This window comes from Brachyistius frenatus, unplaced genomic scaffold (genome assembly GCF_029030835.1).
Source record: "Brachyistius frenatus isolate BFR_SWC_R1_liver_20210118 unplaced genomic scaffold, ASM2903083v1 Contig_380, whole genome shotgun sequence".
NCBI lineage: Eukaryota > Metazoa > Chordata > Actinopteri > Embiotocidae > Brachyistius > Brachyistius frenatus.
In genome coordinates, this window is record NW_027210979.1 from 177,493 (window position 1) to 200,722 (window position 23,230).

Sequence of the window (23,230 nt, forward strand, 5' to 3'; positions counted from 1 at the left end):
TATCCAGTCTGTCTTTTATATCCAGTCTGTAGTTTTATATCCAGTCTGTCTTTTATATCCAGTCTGTAGTTTTATATCCAGTCTGTTTTATATCCAGTCTGTAGTTTTATATCCAGTCTGTCTTTTATATCTAGTCTGTGTTTTATATCCAGTCTGTAGTTTTATATCCAGTCTGTCTTTTATATCCAGTCTGTAGTTTTATATCCAGTCTGTGGTTTTATATCCAGTCTGTAGTTTTATATCCAGTCTGTAGTTTTATATCCAGTCTGTGGTTTTATATCCAGTCTGTAGTTTTATATCCAGTCTGTGGTTTTATATCCAGTCTGTAGTTTTATATCCAGTCTGTAGTTTTATATCCAGTCTGTAGTTTTATATCCAGTCTGTGGTTTTATATCCAGTCTGTAGTTTTATATCCAGTCTGTCTTTTATATAGTTTTATAAACACTCGGTGGTTTAAACCTGTGTTTTCTGTGTGTGGTGGAAAGCTACTTTTATTGTCAACTCTGGTGGTGTGATGTGTTGAGCTGTCTGAATTTGCAGCTGATTTTCTAAAAGCTGAAGACGTGTCGTCTGATCGGTCAGGATGCTTTCTTCACGTGCGTGTGCTTCCTGGAGCTGCAGCGTTCTCAGAGCTCCACCGTTAACCTTCAACACTTCGTGAACTGAGTTCTGGTGTTGCAGGTCATGAAACACTCGTTCTGTGACTCGTTGTTCTTCATCTGCAGAGCTGCTGCCTTTAAAACCCTCCAACGTTCAACAGCTGCAGCTCCATCGTGTGTATTGTCTGTATTGTGTGTATTGTGTGTGTATCCTGAATGAGTCTCTTGCTGCTCTCCAATCTCAGTGAACACACAATGTGTGTTGTGTGTATTGATTTGGCGCTATATAAATACAATTTAATTGAATTGTATTGTGTGTAATGTGTATATTGTGCGTGTGTATTACGTGTGCGTATTGTTTGAATTGTGTATGTTGTGTGTGTCTTCAGTATATATTGTGTATATTGTGTGTGTGTGTGTGTGTATTATGTGTGTGTATTGAGTGTACATTGTTTGCATCGTGTATGGTGTGTGTATTCAGTGTATATTGTGTGTATTATGAATGTAAATTGTGTGTATTGTATGCATATTGTGTGCATTGTGTATATTGTGTGTATTGTATGCATATTGTGTGTATTGTGTGTGTGTATATTGTGTGTATATTGTGTGCATCGTGTATATTGTGTGTGTATTGTGTGTATATTGTGTGCATCGTGTATATTGTGTGTGTGTATTGCGTGTATTGTGTGTATATTGTGTGCATCATGTATATTGTGTGTATATTGTGTATATTGTGTGTGTATATTGTGTGTATATTGTGTGTGTATATTGTGTGTTTTGTGTGTATATTGTGTGCATCATGTATATTGTGTATATTGTGTGTGTATATTGTGTGTGTGTATTGTGTGTATATTGTGTGTGTGTGTGTGTGTGTGTGTGTGTGTGTGTGTGTGTGTGTGTGTGTGTGTGTGTGTGTGTGTGTGTGTGTGTGTGTGTGTGTGTGTGTGTGTGTGTGTGTGTGTGTGTGTGTGTGTATTGTGTGCGTATCCTGAATGAGTCTCCTGCTGCTCTCCAATCTCAGTGATACTGAACACAGTTTTTGTGTCTCTCGTTCGTCACAGCTCTGATTGTGCAACACTAAACATGACCATGTACGCAGGTTAAACCCAAACAGTGAAGGGTCAAAGTTCACCTGACTCTCCTCTCATCCCTCAGTGTCTGAAGCACAGGCCGGATCAGTACCAGGAGGCTGGCACTGGACGGGCTGCGTTGGAAGAACAAGCAGCTGCAGAGGACGTCCTGTTGTGTTAGTGTTAGTTATCATCAGTGATAGGGACCGAGTACAGCTGAGTGTCTCAGTGTCGCTGCAGAGGACAGAGAGGCGGAGACGAGATAAAAGAAGGCGAGCGGAGGAGCAGCAGCACTCCATGCTTTCATAGTGGAACACAAGAGGAGGAAGAGGAGGCCTCACCTGGACGCTGACCTTCGTCAGACCGTGATCGGATGTAAGACAGCTGTCTGATGTGTCTCACTATGAGTGTGTCCTCGCTGCTGCTGCTGCTGCTGCTGCTGCTGCTCACTGGGAGTCATGTGATGGTTCAGGCGGAGAGACAACAAGTCCCGGTCTCACGTGACGACCACGGCAGCCTAATCAGGGGCCTCTGGAAGCTGCACATGAGGGACACTGTCCTCAAACGGAAAGGTGCGAGACCTCCTATCTGTCCAACCCCATCTGACATCGCTGTCCAATCTGTCCAACCCCATCTGACATAACTGACCAATCATCTCTTCATAACACAGGTTCGAGTCCTCATCCAATCAGAGAAGGAGTCAAAGAGCAGCTGCTCTACTGCCGAGTCGGGATTGGATACCATCTCCAGATGCTGCCCGGTGGCTCAGTGGGCGGAGTCCACAAACCCACTGAGTACTGTGAGTTTCTCATCATCACTGTGTTCCTGTTCTACATGTGCGTTTGTCTTCGGAGGTTTGACGGATATTTTACACCAAGTTCTCAGAGAACATCTGAACCTTACAGCCAGGCTCTGTAACATCAGCTCAGCGGCGCCCTCTGTGGCAGTGAGTGGTAGTTACAGGATGTAGTTCCCCCATGGTTCCCCCCATGGTGAATGGTAGTCTGTTCTGAATCTGTTCTGAATCTGTTCTGACTGTTCTGACGTGAATCTTCCTTCTGTTCTGTTCTCTTTGTGATGGCTGTCAGACTATAAAGTGACTCATTATTTTTATTAAACCAGGCGCAGTATTTCCGGTAGTGAGAACACGTCGGACCTCCGTGATTCGTCTGTGTTCACCTGTGAAACCTCTTTAATGCGTCGGTGCCCCTCCTGCAGGTCGGCTGAAGGTGTCGGCTCTGAAGCGTGGCGTGGTCGGGATCCGAGGGGTTCGGAGCGGCCTGTACCTCTGTCTGAGTGGAGAGGGTCGGGCGTATGGAGCGGTATGTAATGGACAGCTGGCACTAATACTGTTTGGAGAAGGAATGAGGAGCACAGTCTCATCCTGTTAACTTTCTGCAGGAGCAGTTCTCTGATGAGTGCATGTTGAAGGAGAACCTGGAGGAGAACCACTACACCACCTACTCCTCTGTGTCTCACCCCGGCATCTACCTGGCCCTTTCCCACAAAGGGGAGCTCCGGAGGGGCAACAGTCTGAGCCGCCACCAGACCTGCACCCACTTCCTGCCTCGGAGGACACCGTGATCCGGTTCCCCTGCCCTTTTCCACACTGGAAAGAGAAATGTAGCTGCTCATGTTGGATCTCCAGGTTGTGAGAAAAGCAGCCTCAGAGCAGAAACCAGGCCGAAGACTTGGAAAGCATGGAGCAGTACAAAAGAGAAAGGACTGGAGGGAGGAGCTGTGTGGAGCTCTGAGAAAAGGAGGGAGGAGCCATGTGGAGCTCTAAGGAAAGGAGGGAGGAGCCATGTGGAGCTCTAAGGAAAGGAGGCAAGAGCCGTGTGGAGCACCAAAGAAAGGAGGGAGGAGCCATGTGAACTGAGCTCCAACACGAACTCTCCTCATCCTCCTGCAACACTCAGCTGTTTCACTCTGAGGATCCTTCAGCAAACAGCTGCCGGTGGTGCTCTTCACCCATCATCCAATGATACTGCACGGACCAGTGTTGACTCTCATCTACCTCCTCCCCAGGTGTCTGTGACTCACCTATAACCTCTCCAGGTGTCTGTGACTCACCTGTAACCTCTCCAGATGTTTGTGACTCACCTGTAACCTCTCCAGATGTTTGTGACTCACCTGTAACCTCTCCAGATGTTTGTGACTCACCTGTAACCTCTCCAGGTGTTTGTGACTCACCTGTAACCTCTCCAGGTGTCTGTGACTCACCTGTAACCTCTCCAGGTGTCTGTGACTCACCTGTGACCTCTCCAGATGTTTGTGACTCACCTGTAACCTCTCAAGGTGTTTGTGATTCACCTGTAACCTCTCCAGGTGTCTGTGACTCACCTGTAACCTCTCCAGGTGTCTGTGACTCACCTGTAACCTCTCCAGATGTTTGTGACTCACCTGTAACCTCTCCAGGTGTCTGTGACTCACCTGTAACCTCTCCAGGTGTCTGTGACTCACCTGTAACCTCTCCAGGTGTCTGTGACTCACCTGTAACCTCTCCAGGTGTCTGTGACTCACCTGTAACCTCTCCAGGTGTCTGTGACTCACCTGTAACCTCTCCAGGTGTCTGTGACTCACCTATAACCTCTCCAGGTGTTTGTGACTCACCTATAACCTCTCCAGGTGTCTGTGACTCACCTATAACCTCTCCAGGTGTCTGTGACTCACCTGTAACCTCTCCAGATGTTTGTGACTCACCTGTAACCTCTCCAGGTGTCTGTGACTCACCTGTAACCTCTCCAGGTGTCTGTGACTCACCTGTAACCTCTCCAGGTGTCTGTGACTCACCTATAACCTCTCCAGGTGTCTGTGACTCACCTGTAACCTCTCCAGGTGTCTGTGACTCACCTGTAACCTCTCCAGGTGTTTGTGACTCACCTGTAACCTCTCCAGGTGTCTGTGACTCACCTGTAACCTCTCCAGGTGTCTGTGACTCACCTGTAACCTCTCCAGGTGTCTGTGACTCACCTGTAACCTCTCCAGGTGTCTGTGACTCACCTGTAACCTCTCCAGGTGTCTGTGACTCACCTATAACCTCTCCAGGTGTCTGTGACTCACCTATAACCTCTCCAGGTGTCTGTGACTCACCTATAACCTCTCCAGGTGTTTGTGACTCACCTATAACCTCTCCAGGTGTCTGTGACTCACCTGTAACCTCTCCAGGTGTTTGTGACTCACCTATAACCTCCCCATTGGAGCAGGAAGCAGCCTCATGTGCAGGATTGAAGCAGAGTGAATATTATGCCTACATACCAACACCACTCCAAACGATGGTGATGTCCCTGCACTACATTGCACTTAATAAAATATTTATTCTTTATCAAGTTGTGTTGTATTCTTTTGCAAGTCTGACTTCATCTTTAGATATGCAAATTACAAATGCTTATTAAATCATTTAAAATGTTGAAAGTTGGAGGTTGATATTTTAAATAGTATTTCAAATTATATAACTTACTTTAAGAGTTCAAACAAACTTAGATATGATGTCCGTTATCACTCCATTTATTGTTCAACCATTTTACTGTGTTGGTTTCCCCGAGAGGGTTTTCTCGTTGAAAAAAAGAATTTATTCCCCTTCCTCAAGACATCTTTTCCTGGATGTTCATTTTATAATTTAATCTAAATTGATGGAGAAAACTATTCTGAGATAATAATCTGCTGACAGTAAACTGAAACTCTTTTGCTTGCAGGTTTGTCTGGTTCTGAGAAATGTTTGTGAAACTGAAAAACACTCTTCTTCAGCTACATTTTTTTTTTTTCAGTGTAAAAAAATGTGTTTGACATAATTCCATACCGTAATATTTAGTTATCTCTTATATTTCACTATCCAAGCATATGTTTGCTGTTGCTGGCGTTGCCTTGGCCTCCAGTACTGTTGTGAGGAACCTTGTAGATGTTCTGAGGATTTGTCCTTTAACTCACAACAACATCTTGTCTCAGAGTGGTGCTGAAAACGACGCCATGCTTTGTTAGCTGTGGATTTGTTGGCTTGTGATAATTCCTTATTGTCAAGATGTCCGTCTGAAAAGCTTCCATTTGATCCAAAATGCTGCAGCGAGAGTACCGACAGGATCCGATTTTTCCTGCTTCAGCTTCTCTTCATCGGCTCCCCATAAAATCAACAATAGACAAAACCCCAGAATGACAGAGAACATCTGATCTGAGATCTTCTAGAACCAGAACATACTCGCAGAACTGGAACATCCTCACAGAACCAGAACATCTTCATAGAACCACACCATCTTCACAGAACCAGAACATCCTCACAGAACCAGAACATCGTCATAGATTCACATCATCCTCTTAGAACCAGAACATCCTCATAGAACCAGAACATCCTCACAGAACTAGAACATTCTCATAGAACCACATCATCCTCTTAGAACTAGAACATCCTCACAGAACCAGAACATTCTCACAGAACCAGAACATCCTCATTGAACCACATCATCCTCACAGAATCAGAACATCCTCATTGAACCACATCATCCTCATAGAACCAGAACATCCTCATAGAACCAGAACATCCTCACAGAACCAGCACATTCTCATAGAACCACATCATCTTCATAGAACTAGAACGTCCTCACAGAACCAGAACATCCTCATAAAACCAGAACATCCTCATAGAACCAGAAAATCCTCATAGAACCAGAACATTCTCATAGATCCACATCATCCTCTTAGAACCAGAACATCCTCATAGGACCAGAACATCCTCACAGAACCAGAACATCCTCATAGAACCACATCATCCTCACAGAACCAGAACATTCTCACAGAACCAGAACATCCTCATAGAACCACATCATCTTCATAGAACTAGAACGTCCTCACAGAACCAGAACATCCTCATAGAACCACATCATCCTCACAGAACCAGAAAATCCTCATAGAACCAGAACATCCTCATAGAACCAGAGCATCCTCATAGAACCACATCATCCTCACAGAACCAGAACATCCTCATAGAACCAGAACATCCTCATAGAACCACATCAACCACATCATCCGCATAGAACCACATCATCCTCACAGAACCAGAACATCCTCATACAACCAGAACATCCTCATAGAACCACATCATCCTCATAGAAACACATCATTCTCACAGAACCAGAACATCTTCATAGAACCACATCATCCTCATAGAACCAGAACATCCTCATAGAACCACATCATCCTCATAGAACTTGGTTCTGTTGGACCTTTCTGCCCTGAAGTTCAGGAATAGAGACCCTTCTGGTGTAAAACTGCAGAGCTCAGGGCGAACGGACCAAATGTACCGCTGCACCTGTCCACAGGTGTATTTACAGGAAGCAGCTGGACGGTGAGGCCACCGGACCGAGTCCAGGAAGTGACCAATACTCCCCCCCCCCTCCCTCCTTCTTCCCCCATGCTGACTTTCGGGACTCTCTGGGGACACATGAGTGTGTAATCCTACCCTCAGAGTGGGAGGTGCAGGGTCACCTGATCCCCCCTCTGAGTGGCAGCACTCAGCTGCTCAGGTGTCCCTTCATGCCAGAGTGCAGCGCAGCAGGAGGGCAGCCATCAAAACAAAGAGACGGGAAGAAGACAGAGAGGGAAAGGAAGCGTTGGGTGGATATAGTCGTAGACAAAGCGCAGCTGAGTGCGGACGATGGCATGATGAGGAAAAGCTCGGTGGAGATCAGTACGTTGGATATAACTTCAGACTTTTAGAGGAGTCCTTCTCCTCCTTTCCTCCTCTCTGACCTCCATTTTCTCCATCCCTCCACTTACCGCACTGTTTCTCATCTCTTTTAATGTCACAGATCCTGCTGCCAACGCTGCCGACACGTCACTCCCCCCAACAGTAGGTGAAATGACAATTAGCTGACGGACAGAAAAGTCTTTGTTTTAGATCACTGGATGCTAACTGGATGTTTGGGGTTATTTTTCTTGGCTGTTGAAGCCCTGCAGAGGTCGTATGTTGTTTGGTCTGTGTGAAACTGCATGTATGCCTCTCCTTGAAGAAAACCTTCTCTGGTGAAACCTGTGATCAGCGACAGTTCACCAACACTTCCCATTCAGGCCGAGGCCGCTGGACAGGACTGGGATTAACTCGTGTTACTGACATGGAACTCACTGCAGGGTTTTGTTCTCTTGGTTTAGCTCTAAAGACCTTTGGAGTTGTACACGAGTGAAAGGAGATGAGGTTCTTGTTAGTGTTGGACCGGGCTCAGTCTACCTTCACAGCTGCAGAGGGGACGAGAACAAAGTGCTGGTTTTATATGAGTGAGGTGAAGGTGTTCCTAATGCAGTGGTCTGCTCTTAGTGACGGCGATGACAAAGAGGGTCCATCAAAAATACTAAACCTTCCAGAGGAATCAAAACATTTCAAAGTTAGAGAATGAATCACTTTGAACCCGTCTCAGATTCTCTCAGTGGGAACATCAAAAACAGACCAACGTCTCAATCAGAAACACGGTTGGTGAGATCCCATACATCACAAACATCAAATGTATCTTGGGTTTCCGTTGGAGCTCATCGATGCTCCGGAGCTGGACTTCCAACCCCCCCCCCCTCCCCCCCGTGACCATGTGAAACACTTCCGATGTCGAATCGCTGGGTCAAACCAAGAGATTTCTGCTTTTCTGACAATTTGAAGATTTAGACATTTGAGCCCTCGAGTCACATTTGTCAAACATCTCTTTGTCAAGACGTCGGATCCAAACTCTCTGCTCTCTTAAGCAAATCAACATGTTCTCTCTTCTTTTTATTTAGGAACCTGCTGCAGAGGCTCCGGAGCAACCAGATCCTTCCAAGATAGAGGTGGTGTCGGTGACGGAGGAGGACCTCCCTGCTGTAGAGACCCCCAACACTCTGAACATCAGCCCCCTGGGCAGCTTTGCAGCTGAGCCCCAATCAGAGGAAGATCCTGCCAAACCCGCAGAGCTCCCGGCTGCGGCCGCACCCAGCCCGGCCATGCCCATCACCAAGGTGCAGCCGTTCATCCACGGTGAGACTCGGAGGCTGTAGAGGAGGCCGTGCACCCAGAAACAATGTGTGTGGAGATCGCTGTTCAGAGGCGGAGTTACAGGGAGGTGAAATGACGTGACATTAATAGAGAATAGCTCTCCATGTGTCACAGAAGAAGTTGGGTGTTCCTGCCTTTAGCTCTTTGTTCCTTTGATTTCTTCACGTTCACTTTTCCCTGACCAACAGGGTTATGGTAGCAAGGTAGGTGGGCGAAGTAATGATCTGCTGTGTCATCGGGACTCTTTCATGTATATTTAGTGAGTTTTACAGTATTTGAAGACTGGAGTTCAGTAGGTCAGAAGAAGTTGAACTCTGCTGGTACCAAACGGCCATGTGAAAGCAACCCAGGTAAGAATTTATTGAAGGAGCAGTACAGTATGTAGTTATTAACCTGACTTCAACGACATCACAAAATCACACAAGAGTCCATCTTGTGGCTTCGAAAACAACAGAAGTCGTCAGTTTAGATCTACGAACAACTATCAGCTGCTGGTCAGGTGATCTGAGCGAGTGTCCTGGGCTACCGGGCTGCTCCAGTTAAAACACTTCAACTTTCAAATGAATCTTTTAACATGTTCAGATTCCAAGAACAGTAAAAAGGGCTCTCATGTACCAATCAGACTGTAACACGGATATTATCATCCAGCCCGAAATACGAAGCGTTGTCGTAGTAATAAATGCACCAGAGACCTTCTTAACATCTTTAAAAGAACAGAAGATCTTGACCTGAGCTAAAACTGTTAGCTGAAGTAAACTGGCTTTAATCTGCAGGTCTGATTTAAAAGAAGAATCACAGACCCAGATTGTGTTCATGTGGTTTACAGCAGGACTGAGATAAGATGTCAGAGGATCATGTGATTGCTGGAGGGCACCAAAATCTCTGTTTCACCTTTAATGAGAGTGAGAAAGTTTAACGAGAGCCACGTTTTAACATCAGAAAACGTATTGAAGACTTTGGAGAAGAGGCCATGTCGGGTTTCAGCTCCAGGTATATCTGAAGATCATCACCGGAAATACGGAGTGTTTTTCAGATGATACAAGAGGTAGATCATACAGTGAAAACAGAAGTGGACCCAAGCTGGACCCCTGCGGTACCCCACAGGTCCGGGGGCCCGCTGAGAGGAGTAATTACTCAAAATAGTTCTCCATTTAAACAGCCTCAATGACTGATTACAACACTGAACATGTGACACTAATTCAAGAAAACTGTCTGAAATATCACAATAACTCAATTATTTCTCTTTTTTTCTACCAACAAATCTGTTTGAGAATCATCTTTGTAGAAGAAGAAATGATTCATCTTTGTTCACACTTTTATTCACTCTGACAGACTGAAGGCTGCAGGTTGCATGGCGGTAGAACGGGTAGCAGCAAACTCCTCCAGAACTGTAATGACAAAAGCACCAAGTGTGTTTTAATCTGCTGCTGAAAAGGCAGATAAATGTTATATTTACGCCTGTTTGATAAACGCAGTTATTAAAAACGACAGAGCCCACCGTGGAAGATTTACAGGGGACTGAAGAGTTATATTTCCAGTAGGAGTGGATGAAGCTGGACTGTACAGTTTGAGTGTCCTTCAGAAATCCGACCTGTCCCCAGTGTTTCGTGTCTTCATGCTGTTTCCTCACCGTCTCCCTGTTGGAGCTGCAACACTCAAGCAAACACCAAATGTTCTGTCTGTCCCCAGAGGACGACTGTGAGAAAGGCTGGAGGAGCAGAGTGCTGGCCCACCGCTTCGAGCTGCTGGTAGCCGCGTGCCTCGTCGTGGTGATCGCTCTCGCTCTCGGCATCGGCCTCGGAGGTGAGCAGCACAGTGTGAACCAATATGGGACCAATGCAGCATGGAGCACCTTCGCTCCATCAATATTTGATGGCGTTCTTACCTGTTATACAACCACACAGTGCAGTCAGAGAGGATGAGGTCACTGACAAATGCTCCTCCACCTACAGCTTTAACTGCAGCTCGCTTCTATGAACAGAGAACAAACTGCCTTTTTACACAGTGACACTATTTTAGGGAACAAAGAATACTTGGCCAACATGATTCAGATCATCATGTTTAATATTTGTTATCAAATGTTGCAGCTAGTTAACTGTTTGAAGACTCTGACCCAGATTAGCGTACATTTTAGAACTCACCTGCTGGTGCTCTGCTGCACCTATCCTGCAGCCATCTTTAATTTGTGTTTGGGGTTTTGGTCTTCGGTGGAGAACCCAGTGGTTGAAATGGGAAGTTACTCACCAGTATGCATAACTAACACTTCTTCAATTTACTCTGTGTTGTACTGGCACTTCTGATTATTATCAGTCTGTCTGCAGTGGGTCTGGTTCTGATTATTATCAGTCTGTCTGCAGTGGGTCTGGTTCTGATTATTATCAGTCTGTCTGCAGTGGGTCTGGTTCTGATTATTATCAGTCTGTCTGCAGTGGGTCTGGTTCTGATTATTATCAGTCTGTCTGCAGTGGGTCTGGTTCTGATTATTATCAGTCTGTCTGCAGTGGGTCTGGTTCTGATTATTATCAGTCTGTCTGCAGTGGGTCTGGTTCTGATTATTATCAGTCTGTCTGCAGTGGGTCTGGTTCTGATTATTATCAGTCTGTCTGCAGTGGGTCTGAGCTGTTTGGGGAAGTTCCGCTGTGGATCTTCATCTCAGTGCATCAGGACCTCGGCTCAGTGTGACGGAGTCGTGCACTGTGACAACGAGGAGGACGAACTTGGCTGTGGTGACACACTCACACTCACACACACACACACACACACACACACACACACACACACACACACACACACACACACACACACACACACACACACACACACACACACACACACATACACATACTCAACACAACCATAGTGGTTTGTCAGATTGTTTTACAAAAGTAGAATTAATAAATCCAGGCTTGATCTAACCCAGTCAGTGCTTCCTAGGTAACATAACGTTGCTTTTACTTGTTATCGGTCTATTAGATGTGAACCAATACCTGAAATCGGTTCTCCTTTGGTCCTTTTTGTTGCTCCGAGTACCCATACCATAACACCACGGACAGGTCAAGTCATGTGCACTAATGTATCCTGTACCATCACAGACGGTCTTTACACAACTTTTCCAGTCTTTTGTTGACCCTGTCACAACTTTTTAGAGGCCATCAAATTCACAATGCGCAGATATGTTTCATAAAACAAAACAAAAATGAAAATGTCTCTGTTTCAACATTTGATATGTTGTCTTTGATCAGTTGATGTGATTTGCAAATCATTGCGTTCTGCATCTCGACTTCTTTGAAAACAGGGTTGTAGATCAGCTACTAATAACTTCAATCTAAACAGTACTGTTGGTTTTGATTCCCAAACACACCTGCAGACAGATACACACAGAGCCCTCTCAGTTGATGTGAATCTGTGTGTGTGTGTGTGTGTGTGTGTGTGTGTGTGTGTGTGTGTGTGTGTGTGTGTGTGTGTGTGTGTGTGTGTGTGTGTGTGTGTGTGTGTGTGTGTGTGTGTGTGTGTGTGTGTGTGTGTGTGTGTGTGTGTGTCAGTGCGTCTGAGTGGGCGGAGCTCCGTCCTGCAGGTTCAGAGACGAGGAGAATGGAGGACAGTCTGCTCAGAGGACTGGAACAACTCGCTGGGCGTCTCTGCTTGCAAGCAGCTGGGATATTCCAGGTTTGGATTCACTGTCTGGTTCCTACTTGTGATGTTCATCTTGTTCAGCTTCATCTAAATTTCATCGCATCGTTCAGAAGTTTTCCAGCTTTGAGAAGTTAACCGACAGTTTGAGGGTCTAACACGTTTATCCAGTTCACTGTCAAAAACACACACACACAAAAAAAAGCTCAGTTTTATGTCATGTTGATGGAGGAAGCTTCATGTCCTTCCTCCTACATGACGTTTTTAACATCTCTGTACACCTGTGCATGTGTGAAGGGCAAACAAGTTTTGAATGTTGTTCCATAACCTGATTTCCTCCTTCCGTCATAATCCCTATGACCACTTGTCATGCACAGAGCGTTCCTTTCTGCATTAAAACAGCACAGTGATTTATAACAATACTCAGGGAAGTTATCTGGCTCAACGTGTTCTCAAGAATTCAGTGACTCAATCAACAACAGGACAAAGTGTGACTCAACAGAAGCACTGATGCTGCAGCTGGAAGACAAAAAACTGAACAGATAGACACAGAGAAGGAAGTAGAACTTAGAAAAACAACAGAAGAGACGAGGAAGACTTCAAAATAAAACAGGAATCCCAACACCCAGTCTGAATTAGAGACTCTTACTGTGACATGGAAATCAGTGCCGGCTCTCATACTTCAACATGAAAAACAGATTGTTGTCTTGTTGTCTGTCAGGTACGTGGAGTCCTTCTTTGTGTCTCTGACGTCCATTGAACAGGAGCTGCAGACCCCCCTGGTGTCCATCAACCTGAGCCAGGCTCAGATCATCAAGCTCCAGAATGCAGCCACCTTCAGGTAAACGGATCCTCCTCATTTACATGAAGGAAAAGGTTTGCAGACTAACTGCGCTGATGACCACATGAATGATGCGAAGCAGCTCGACTTGACTACACGAGTCCAAGTGTCCCAAACTGTATCTGGGGCTGAACGTGATGACATAATCCTGACTGCTTCTTACAGCTGTGCACTGAAGGGACCCCAGCGCTGCATAATAGTCATTAAAGCTCCCTGGTACTGCTTGAACTGTTTCTCTATAACCAGAAATGAGTGAAAAGCATCGCTTCCAATGTTTTTATCTGAATACGTAGACGATACGTAGACGAGCCTCCTGCTTCCACATGTGAGGTCATCTCCTACGATGAGTGATACAATTAAATGTCAACCATCAGTGAGGTCATCAACCATCAGTGAGGTCATCAACCATCAGTAAGGTCATCAACCATCAGTGATGTCATCGTTGGTTTGTGAACGTTATGAATCCTCCAGTTCAGATTCTGTCCGTCACCATCTTTGCCAGTTCGGAGCGGTTTGGAGCTGGAAGTGACCATATTTGGACGAGCTGGGGGAGGAGCCAGCGGTGGATCTGACTGATCTGATTGGAAACCTGACGATACTACGTCCCGTAGGGTCACATTAGTTGTGTTCCTCTGTTCCAGTAAATTAATGTGTTATAAGTTTAATTTGAAACTCAATAATCTCCCGTTTTAAACAGGGTTGTAATGAGTGCTGCGGCTCTGACATCACACCACACCATAATGGTTAATGCCTAAAGGAGATCAGATTTACCTGACACGAGTCGATTCCTCCCTCCAGGTATCCTGCACAGATCATCCAGGAAGAGATTAAGCCCCCGTAAACCTCTGGTTGGTTGAAGGTCTTGGTGGAGATGAGAGGAACCGTGGCTGAGCGCAGAACCACACTGGTCTCTCCTGGGAAAAGCACATCATTTAAAGCCCGTGCAGCTGCACGTAAAGTTTAAAATACACCTTCTCATTCAACAGTATTTCTTTACTTTCACTATTTTCTACCTTGTAGAAAAAACAGAAGACATCAGAAAAATAGAACATGGATGTTGGTCTCCAAATGAACCCAGCAGGCCCATGAGGATGTAACGACTGGAAACGGTCTTCAGGGAGGCGTGGTCAGACCCAGATATTCTCTCAGGGAATCTGTGCTGGTAACACCTGGAAGGCTCTGAACCAACCAGCAACCATCAGTGATGTCATCAACCATCAGTGATGTCATCAACCATCAGTGATGTCATCGTTGGTTTGTAAACATTATGAATCCTCCAGTTCAGATTCTGTCCGTCACCATCTTTGCTAGTTCGGAGCGGTTGGAGCAGGAAGTGACCATATTTGGACGAGCTGGGGGAGGAGCCAGCGGTGGATCTGACTGATCTGATTGGAAACCTGACGATACTACGTCCTGCCCACCAATAGCTGTAACCTGACTGCACCACAGGCCTGTCAATCAAACAGACACGCCCCCAAAAACAGGTCTTCTTGAATCTTCTTTTCTAATGAATGAGGGATTATTTTCAGATGGACCTCCAGAAAACTAATAAGAAGGAGTGACTTTAGCTAACAACACCGAGATAACTGATGGACACATTTTATTCACTTTGGATTTGATGAGAGAAGTTGAATGGGAGTCTATGGAGCCGGAGGCTTTTTGGAGCCGACCTCTAGTGGCACTCGCTGGTATTGCAGCTGAAGACACTTCTGCATCAGAACCATTTTACAGACCTGAAGCTACGAACTCTTTTATATCCAGTCTGTGGTCTGAACATCTCTGAGGCTTTGAATCTAAACGGGCTCGTTTCACAGATTCACTCACCGGTGATCGATGCAGAGTGCAGCCGGTTGGATTTCTGTCAGTCTTGAAGCCCGACTTGCTGTGACGTCATTGAACGATCGATAGCGTTGGCCAGCCTCAGGGCATGCTGGGAAATGTCCGTCTCTCTCCTGATCTGATTAAATAATTTGCATAAAGAGCCAGAACCTTAAACAGCACTTGACTAAATGTTCCTGTTGAATAAGTTGACTGACTTTGAGTGGAGCTGTTGTCCGTTGTTGTATATTCTGGTGTGTAAAGTCACTGGACGTTAACAGACCTGTTCATGTTGGCTGAGCTTCTCTGGGGTTTGTCCTCCGCTTCCTGTGTCCCTGCAGTAAGACTCAGTGCAGTTCGGGGACGGTGACCACTCTGAAATGTCTGGGTGAGAAGACACAGTGTGCTGTGCTGTGCTGCTGCATGCTGGGATGTGTCTGTCAGTCTACTCTGTACACTTCAGCCCTCCAAGACAAGTCGTCTGCATCTATAAAGTTTGTGTCATGATGTTCATAAGGAAGATCGTGAATAACTTGAGTGTGCATGTGTGTGTTTATGTGGCTTGTGATGTCATCGGGTCGGTCTCGGCTGGGCTCAGACACCGCCGAGGCCGGTTTCCTCTCCCTGCACCTTCCTCAGGTCTCTCTGCAGCTGCATGGTTCTGATCCATGTTCACTGACTCACCAACCTGCCCACTACTTATTCTTTGTTGTCTCTCCATGCTGTTCTTTTCTCTCTCTGCTCCCCCCAACCAGTCCAGGCATACAAGTCTGATTCTGTTGGCGGTTTCTTCCTGTTAAAAGAACGTTTTTCCTCCCCGCTGTCACTCAAGTGGGAATTGTTGGATTGTTGGCTTGTTGGATTGTTGGTTTTCTCTAATATTAAACTATAAATTGTGGCCTGGATTAAAAAGTGTTCGCAGACTGATACCAAAATTATTTTATTGACAGCAGAGTGACCCGGTGCTCTGGTTCTGTGGTAGGAGAGGCAAAATGTAATACAAATTGTGATTTAGTTAAATGTGCATAGAAAATGCAGAATTTGCAGGATATTTTTTTGTCTCTTCGTCAGAGAGAATCTTCTTAATGGTGGGATGATGCGTTGGTGTGTGAACTTGTGTTGGCATGGGGCCGTTATTGATCTGTAACCCATGTTGTTTTTGTGTGTGTGTGTGTGTGTGTGTGCGTGTGTGTGTGTGTGTGTGCGTGTGCGTGCGTGCGTGCGTGCGTGCGTGCGTGTGTGTGTGTCCTCAGAGTGTGGCTCCAGGCCTCAGTACAACACTCGTATTGTTGGAGGTAATATCTCCAGACCGGGTCAGTTCCCCTGGCAGGTCAGCCTCCACTTCAAGAGCGAACACCTGTGTGGAGGCTCCATCATCACCTCCCGCTGGATCCTCACTGCAGCACACTGCGTGTACGGGTGAGTCAGGAAAGCAGGTTACCCAGAAAGATCAGGTGTTCATCTACGCCAGCAGCAGAGCTCTGGGGATGTCGGTGACGGTCAGGTGGTCAGTCCACCGCATCGGTCGGAGGGATGCTGAGATCCAAGAGGTTGTTGGTGTACCGCTTAATACAGCTAATGTTAGCATAGCCACCAATAACAGAAATTTAGTCATTAAAAAAGCTGATAGTTATTTTATTTTTGGCCCATTGGATTTACCAGTGAACACAGTCACACATTACATTACATATATGTTTGAATTTCATCATCTTATTCATTCGATTATCTGTATGACCTGTATGGGTGTTATTAGACCCATTAATATATGGTTTGCTGCGACTTTGAAACTTTTGGATCGGCTTCTAGCCAATCAGCATTGACCACCATATTCAGTATCATTGGACAGCACTGAACAAATCAATTATTAATTATTATTAACAAATCCTTAAAATTGCTTGGAAATCCATCGAATGTTTGTCCAGACAATTTACTAAATGCCAAAAATGTTAACGTCATGGTGGAACTACAGATAGTGAAGGGCTCAAAGTCAGGGCGGTGAACCATCACCATCATCGTTCATGGAAAAAGATTCCAGTATTTTGAAGTGAAGTGTCACAGACATCCGATCCCTGCTGCAGGATCAGAAAAACTACAGATCTGAAAATGTATCGAGCTGTTAAAACAAGTAGAGAAGTTTAAATCAATCGTTTCATTGGATCAACTTAGTGCAGGATACAGAAAAGTATGAAAGTTCTTTGGTTTTACACTTCAACATTTTGTCAAACCTTTACTCAAAAGATCCAAACTGCCAGCTGAGCAGTGGGACTGAAGTGTAGAGTCAGCACATTGGACCTGATTACCGACTACGAATACAGAAGAAAGCACAAACACGTCTTCATGGAACGTTACAGATTGAAAAGCTGCCATCAGATTTCTCCCCACGAACACCTTTGACCTCTGACCTCTGACCAGTAACCAGGCTTGTGTTGGAAATTACATCAAAATAACACACAGACGTGTTCACAACAGACTGAGAAGGAAAGCAGTTCCAAGTGGGTGTCTGTGACTTCCTGCCTTCCTCACGATACTCCAATAAATATTCCATCATCTGGATTTTGTGCTGTTTGTGATCAGGTTTGAAAACTCCTCGCTTTGGGCGGTCCACGTGGGGCTGACGGAGCAGCTCCTCCACGGGGCCCAGTCTCTGGCTGTGGAGAGTATCGTGTACCATGCTCGCTACCGACCCAAAGGACTGGACTACGACATTGCACTGATGAAACTGGCCCGGCCGCTCCTTTTCAACGGTACCACTAAGTCCTCACCTTTCTCACTTCAGTATCAGCGTCTGTCTGCTGCATCCTTTCAGTCCCAGCTGGAGCATCACGTTAGCTGGATGAGTGATTGGTGAGCTGGGAGGTGTAGTTCATTGTCTCTCCACTGTAGGTCTGGTGGAGCCCATCTGCCTGCCCAACTACGGGGAGGAGTTGAAGGAGGGGACCGTGTGCTGGATCTCTGGCTGGGGGGCCACAGAGGAAGATGGTGAGTGTGAACCTGGAGGTACTGAAAGGAAACCAACACAATTTCCCATCCTGGATTGGAACATGGAATATACATGTTCAGATCACAGACTGTTTACAAAAGTGTTCGTAGCTTCCAGGTCTGAAAAATGAGGCCGATGCAGAAGTATTTTCAGCTGCAATACCAGCGAGTGCCACTAGAGGTCGGCTCCAAAAAGCCTCCGGCTCCATAGACTCCCATTCAACTTCTCTCATCAAATCCAAAGTGAATAAAATGTGTCCATCAGTTATCTCGGTGTTGTTAGCTAAAGTCACTCCTTCTTCTTAGTTTTCTGGAGGTCCATCTGAAAATAATCCCTCATTCATTAGAAAAGAAGATTCAAGAAGACCTGTTTTTGGGGGCGTGTCTGTTTGATTGACAGGCCTGTGGTGCAGTCAGGTTACAGCTATCGGTGGGCGGGACATAGTATCGTCAGGTTTCCAATCAGATCGGTCAGATCCACCGCTGGCTCCTCCCCCAGCTCATCCAAATATGGTCACTTCCTGCTCCAAACCACTCTGAACTAGCAAAGATGGTGACGGACAGAATCTGAACTGGAGGATTCATAATGTTTACAAACCAACGATGACATCACTGATGGTTGATGACATCACTGATGGTTGATGACATCACTGATGGTTGCTGGTTGGTTCAGAGCCTTCCAGGTGTTACCAGCACAGATTCCCTGAGAGAATATCTGGGTCTGACCACGCCTCCCTGAAGACCGTTTCCAGTCGTTACATCCTCATGGGCCTGCTGGGTTCATTTGGAGACCAACATCCATGTTCTATTTTTCTGATGTCTTCTGTTTTTTCTACAAGGTAGAAAATAGTGAAAGTAAAGAAATACTGTTGAATGAGAAGGTGTATTTTAAACTTTACGTGCAGCTGCACGGGCTTTAAATGATGTGCTTTTCCCAGGAGAGACCAGTGTGGTTCTGCGCTCAGCCACGGTTCCTCTCATCTCCACCAAGACCTGCAACCAACCAGAGGTTTACGGGGGCTTAATCTCTTCCTGGATGATCTGTGCAGGATACCTGGAGGGAGGAATCGACTCGTGTCAGGTAAATCTGATCTCCTTTAGGCATTAACCATTATGGTGTGGTGTGATGTCAGAGCCGCAGCACTCATTACAACCCTGTTTAAAACGGGAGATTATTGAGATTCAAATTAAACTTATAACACATTAATTTACTGGAACAGAGGAACACAACTGATGTGACCCTGATTCAGCTGGTCCCCACATTATAAAGCAGCTCTTTACTGTTGTACCTCTTTGGGCATATACACATTTAGTCCAGTGTTTCTTATTCAACCATCCAGGATATGAACACTGATCATGTTTTACCTGGCACTCAAACTTGGAGACTGTCACTGATAATGGAAGGTATCATTGTAACTACAGTTCTCTGAGTGGACAGACTGTCCAGCTGCAGGCCGCCTCCAGACTCACTCCAATCCAGCTCAATCAGAGATACACTCAGACACTCGGGTGGTCATACTGTGCATCTGGTCCATATGTGGGCATTTACACTAACTGCAGTTAAAAACAATGAATACTGAATGATGTCCATGATTTCCAAACAGAATCTCAGATTGTGATCCATCAGACCTCAGGACAGTTGTCCACTTCACCTCAGTCCATCTTCAATGATCTCGGTCCAGAGAAGGCGGCGGTGTTTCTGGATCATGTTTCTATCTGGTTTCTTCTTTGGAGAGTTTTAACATCATTTGTGGACGCAGCGATGAACTGTGTTCACAGACAATGGTTTTCACAAGTGTTCCTGAGCCCATGCAGTGATTTCCACTCCAGAATAGTGTGTTTTTAATGCAGTGCTGCCTGAGGGCCCAAAGACCACCACCATCCAATATTGGTTTCCATCCTTGTCCCTTGTGTTCAGAGATTTCTCCAGATTCTCTGAATCTTTTAATGATATTATGAACCGTAGACGATGAAATCCACTAATTCTTTGTAGTTTTACATTGAGGAACATTATTCTTAGATTGTTGAACTATTTTCCCAAACAGTCTTTCACAGAGTGGTGAACCTCTCCCCATCTTCACTGCTGAGACTCTGCCTCTCTGAAATAATATTTTTATACCCAATCATGTTCCTGATCTGTTGCCATGGCAACCTGATTAGTTGTCAGATGTTCCACCAGGTGTTTTTTTTTTTTTGCTTTACACAACTTTTCCAGTCTTTTGTTGAACCTGTCCCAACTTTTTTGAGATGTGTTGCTGCCATCGAAATTAAAATCAGCAGATATTTTTCATAAAACAATAAAATAGATTTCATGTTTTCATTTAAATATGGGTTTATGGGATTTACAAATCATTACATTAGGTTTGTATTTACATTTTACACAGCGTCACTGCTTTTTTGGAAACGGGGTTGTACTTCGCTTTGGTAAAAGGAAATGTAATGATTTAATCTAGGTTCCCTAAATTTGTAAAATGTGGACTCCCCCTCTATGTCTGTGTTCTTAACTGTGTGTGTGTGTGTGTGTGTGTGTGTGCGTGCGTCTGTCTGCCTGCCTGCCTGCCTGCCTGCGTGCCTGCGTGTCCTCAGGGGGACAGCGGAGGTCCTCTGGCCTGTGAGGATTCATCTGTTTGGAAGTTGATCGGGGCGACCAGCTGGGGAAGTGGCTGCGCTCTGAGGAACAAGCCAGGCGTTTACACTCGCATAACACAGTCGCTCAGCTGGATCCGCCAACAGATGGAGGTCAGTGCAGGACAAATTAGGTCCTCTTTCAGGACCAAGGTGTGGCGCCAGAGGTTCACTGGTCCTGAACCTTTGTCTCAAGCCACAAAGGACGAGACCTATAGATGAAGTACTTTTATTAATAATCAGTAACAGTCCTGCTTTCACAAGTGTAGTTCAGTAAAAAGTACATCATAAGCCCTTATGACTGATAAACTATCATATATAACATTAATATTACAGTTTGAATGCATACATATGTGGTGGTTAGATAACCATGATACTACCACCACCAGGTTAACATATCACACTGATACTACCACCATGTTAACATATAACCATGATAACAGATAACCATGATACTAACGTCCACCATGTTAGATAACCATGATACTACCACCACCATGTTAACACATCACACTGATACTACCACCATGTTAACCATGATACTACCACGTTAACAGATAACCATGATAATACCACGTTTTATAGATAACCATCATCGTACTGATTGAAAACACCTGATTCTGATCTCACCTTCAAACTAACTGATGACTCTGGAGGTTCACAGACTTTTACTGCTCACAGATCAGTGATACGAGATCAGTCTCCTCAATAAACATAAATAATGTTTTTCTCACTCGTTTAATTGGGTTCTCTCAATCTACTTTTAGGACTTCTGATGTTTTAGGTCATATTCATGATGAAGTATCTCAATTCTAAAGGCTTCTCTTGAGCACCCCTGTATGTTAATATATGAGTGCCACATGCTGGGGCCACATTAACAGTCTCTTTGTGAAACTGAGTGTTGTTCATGCTGCCTCTGTCACACCTCACTGACTATAATCACTGTGCAATTCATATAAAGCTGTAACAGTTCAAGCATTTCCATCTCAAAGAATTTTAAAGGAGAGTTTAACGAAAACCTGCAGTTAAAGAGTCGACTGTCTCCGTTAAACCTCGACCTACAGACCAGCTGTTGGTGACCCGGTTGTGTGATGTTGGCCCAACAGCTGGTTCTTCTCCGTAATGAAATCTGAGCGGAGCAGGTGGTCAGGGTATCGGCCTCATTTCAGACGCCTTTATATGGTGAAAGCTTTGAAATGCTTCACTTGACACCAAGCTGCTGAAATGGTTCAGACTCTGAGTCTCACAGACCACATAGAAACCAACCACTCCCCCCATCAGACCAGCGACAATCATCAGCACAGATTTTAAGGAGTTCCCTCTAGTTCATTTAAAAATCGAACTTTAAGAACAACATACACCTGGTGCGAATTTGTGATCTAGTAAATATGTTTAGATGAGTTAAAGAAAAAAATACAAAGGCCTTAAAGCATGCGCTGTGATGTGTGAACAGACCGACATCCTGAAGAAAAGTCACCATGATGGAGGGTCACCACGAGCTGCAGGTAGTGGAAGTAACAGCAGAAGAGCATACAGTATACAGTTCGGGTGTTTCCCTTGACTTGAGACGTACCATGTTTGTTGACCAGTCAGACAGCCACACCCAACTAATTAGCATATATTAACTCAAGTCAATTTATTCATATAGCTCCAAATCACAGATTATTTCATGGCACTTAAGGCAGTAAAGTCCTTACAACAGAAACTTACAGCATCATACAGAGGGACCCAACAGTTTAAGAATTTCCGTTTAAAGGGGAAGGAAGAACTCTCTTTTAACAAAAGAAACCTCCAACAGAAGGAAAAAAAATAATCCCTTTTAACAGGACAAAACCTCCAACAGAAGGAAAAACTCTCTTTTAACAGAAGAATCCTCCAACAGAAGGGAAAACTCTCTTAACAGAAGGAAAACCTCTTAACGCAAGAAACCTCCAACAGAAGGAAGGAAAAACTTTCTTTTAACAGGACAAAACCTCCAACAGAAGGAAAACCTTTTAATGGAAGAAAACTCCAACAGAAGGAAGGAAAAACTCCCTTTTAACAGGACAAAACCTCCAATAGAAGGAAAAACTCTCTTTTAACAGAAGAAAAAACTCTTAACAGAAGAAACCTTCAACAGAAGGAAGGAAAAAAACTCTCGACAGAAGAAACCTCCAACAGAACCAGGCTCAGAGGTGCAGAACATCTGACTCGACTGGTTGGGGTGAGAGAGGAGAGAGAGAACAGGACCGCGTCGACAGCATATTTAGAGCAGATCACATTCCAGGTGGGAGATAGAAAAACATGGATCAGGTGATGCAGATGGATACTGTGGTGCAATAGTTTTAATGTTCAGGGCACTATTGAAGATGCCTAACATTCAGCTTAAGTTTGTGAAGATGGAGCCATAGGTGGCGTTACAACAAACTCACATCTTGCCAGTTGTGTTACCAAAGACCGGATCGTGACCCCCCACCCCTCCCCGTGCCTCCACATCGGTGTACATGTGTGTTAACCATGCGTGTTAAAGTTCTCCATTTGTGTGTCTTTCAGAAAGAAGAGGCTCGCAGTGTTCCTGCTCTGAGAACCGCCAACTGAAGCACCTCGGCTTCCTTCTCACCACGTTCTGCCTGGACGTTCCCGTATTCTGACAAAATAAAACCCCTGTGGAGACAAAGTGTAGCAC

The 23,230-nt window shown here is 45.1% G+C and overlaps 2 protein-coding genes and 1 long non-coding RNA gene across 3 annotated transcripts in view; 2 read left to right on the forward strand and 1 right to left on the reverse strand.

The window, feature by feature from the left end:
- Positions 1 to 23,230, reverse strand: part of LOC138636482 (uncharacterized) — a 208,826-nt gene that overhangs the window by 165,820 nt on the left and 19,776 nt on the right. The window lies entirely within an intron of this gene.
- fgf9 (fibroblast growth factor 9) lies at positions 84 to 3,748 on the forward strand. The gene is made up of 5 exons (XM_069724511.1): positions 84 to 103; positions 368 to 2,241; positions 2,340 to 2,468; positions 2,888 to 2,991; positions 3,071 to 3,748. The coding sequence occupies exons 2-5, from the start codon at positions 2,061 to 2,063 to the stop codon at positions 3,251 to 3,253; spliced, it is 597 nt and encodes a 198-aa protein (XP_069580612.1). The 5' UTR covers positions 84 to 103; positions 368 to 2,060; the 3' UTR covers positions 3,254 to 3,748.
- On the forward strand, positions 3,442 to 23,197 carry tmprss3a (transmembrane serine protease 3a). The gene is made up of 15 exons (XM_069724521.1): positions 3,442 to 3,505; positions 7,125 to 7,346; positions 7,468 to 7,508; positions 8,420 to 8,654; positions 10,362 to 10,475; positions 11,282 to 11,398; positions 12,215 to 12,338; positions 13,024 to 13,143; positions 15,303 to 15,349; positions 16,215 to 16,380; positions 17,536 to 17,705; positions 17,845 to 17,940; positions 18,879 to 19,021; positions 20,527 to 20,679; positions 23,098 to 23,197. Exons 1-15 carry the CDS (start codon positions 3,442 to 3,444, stop codon positions 23,140 to 23,142), a joined length of 1,857 nt encoding a protein of 618 aa, XP_069580622.1. The 3' UTR covers positions 23,143 to 23,197.

Bases quoted from the DNA above. Each gene is read 5' to 3' on its own strand.
- fgf9 (XM_069724511.1), top strand. From the start codon at position 2,061: ATGTGTCTCACTATGAGTGTGTCCTCGCTGCTGCTGCTGCTGCTGCTG. The intron at 2,242-2,339 runs GTGCGAGACCTC...TTCATAACACAG, and splicing joins CACTGTCCTCAAACGGAAAG to GTTCGAGTCCTCATCCAATC. The intron at 2,992-3,070 runs GTATGTAATGGA...AACTTTCTGCAG, and splicing joins AGGGTCGGGCGTATGGAGCG to GAGCAGTTCTCTGATGAGTG.
- tmprss3a (XM_069724521.1), top strand. From the start codon at position 3,442: ATGTGGAGCTCTAAGGAAAGGAGGGAGGAGCCATGTGGAGCTCTAAGG. The intron at 11,399-12,214 runs GTGACACACTCA...TGTGTGTGTCAG, and splicing joins GGAGGACGAACTTGGCTGTG to TGCGTCTGAGTGGGCGGAGC. The intron at 13,144-15,302 runs GTAAACGGATCC...GTGTCCCTGCAG, and splicing joins CAGAATGCAGCCACCTTCAG to TAAGACTCAGTGCAGTTCGG.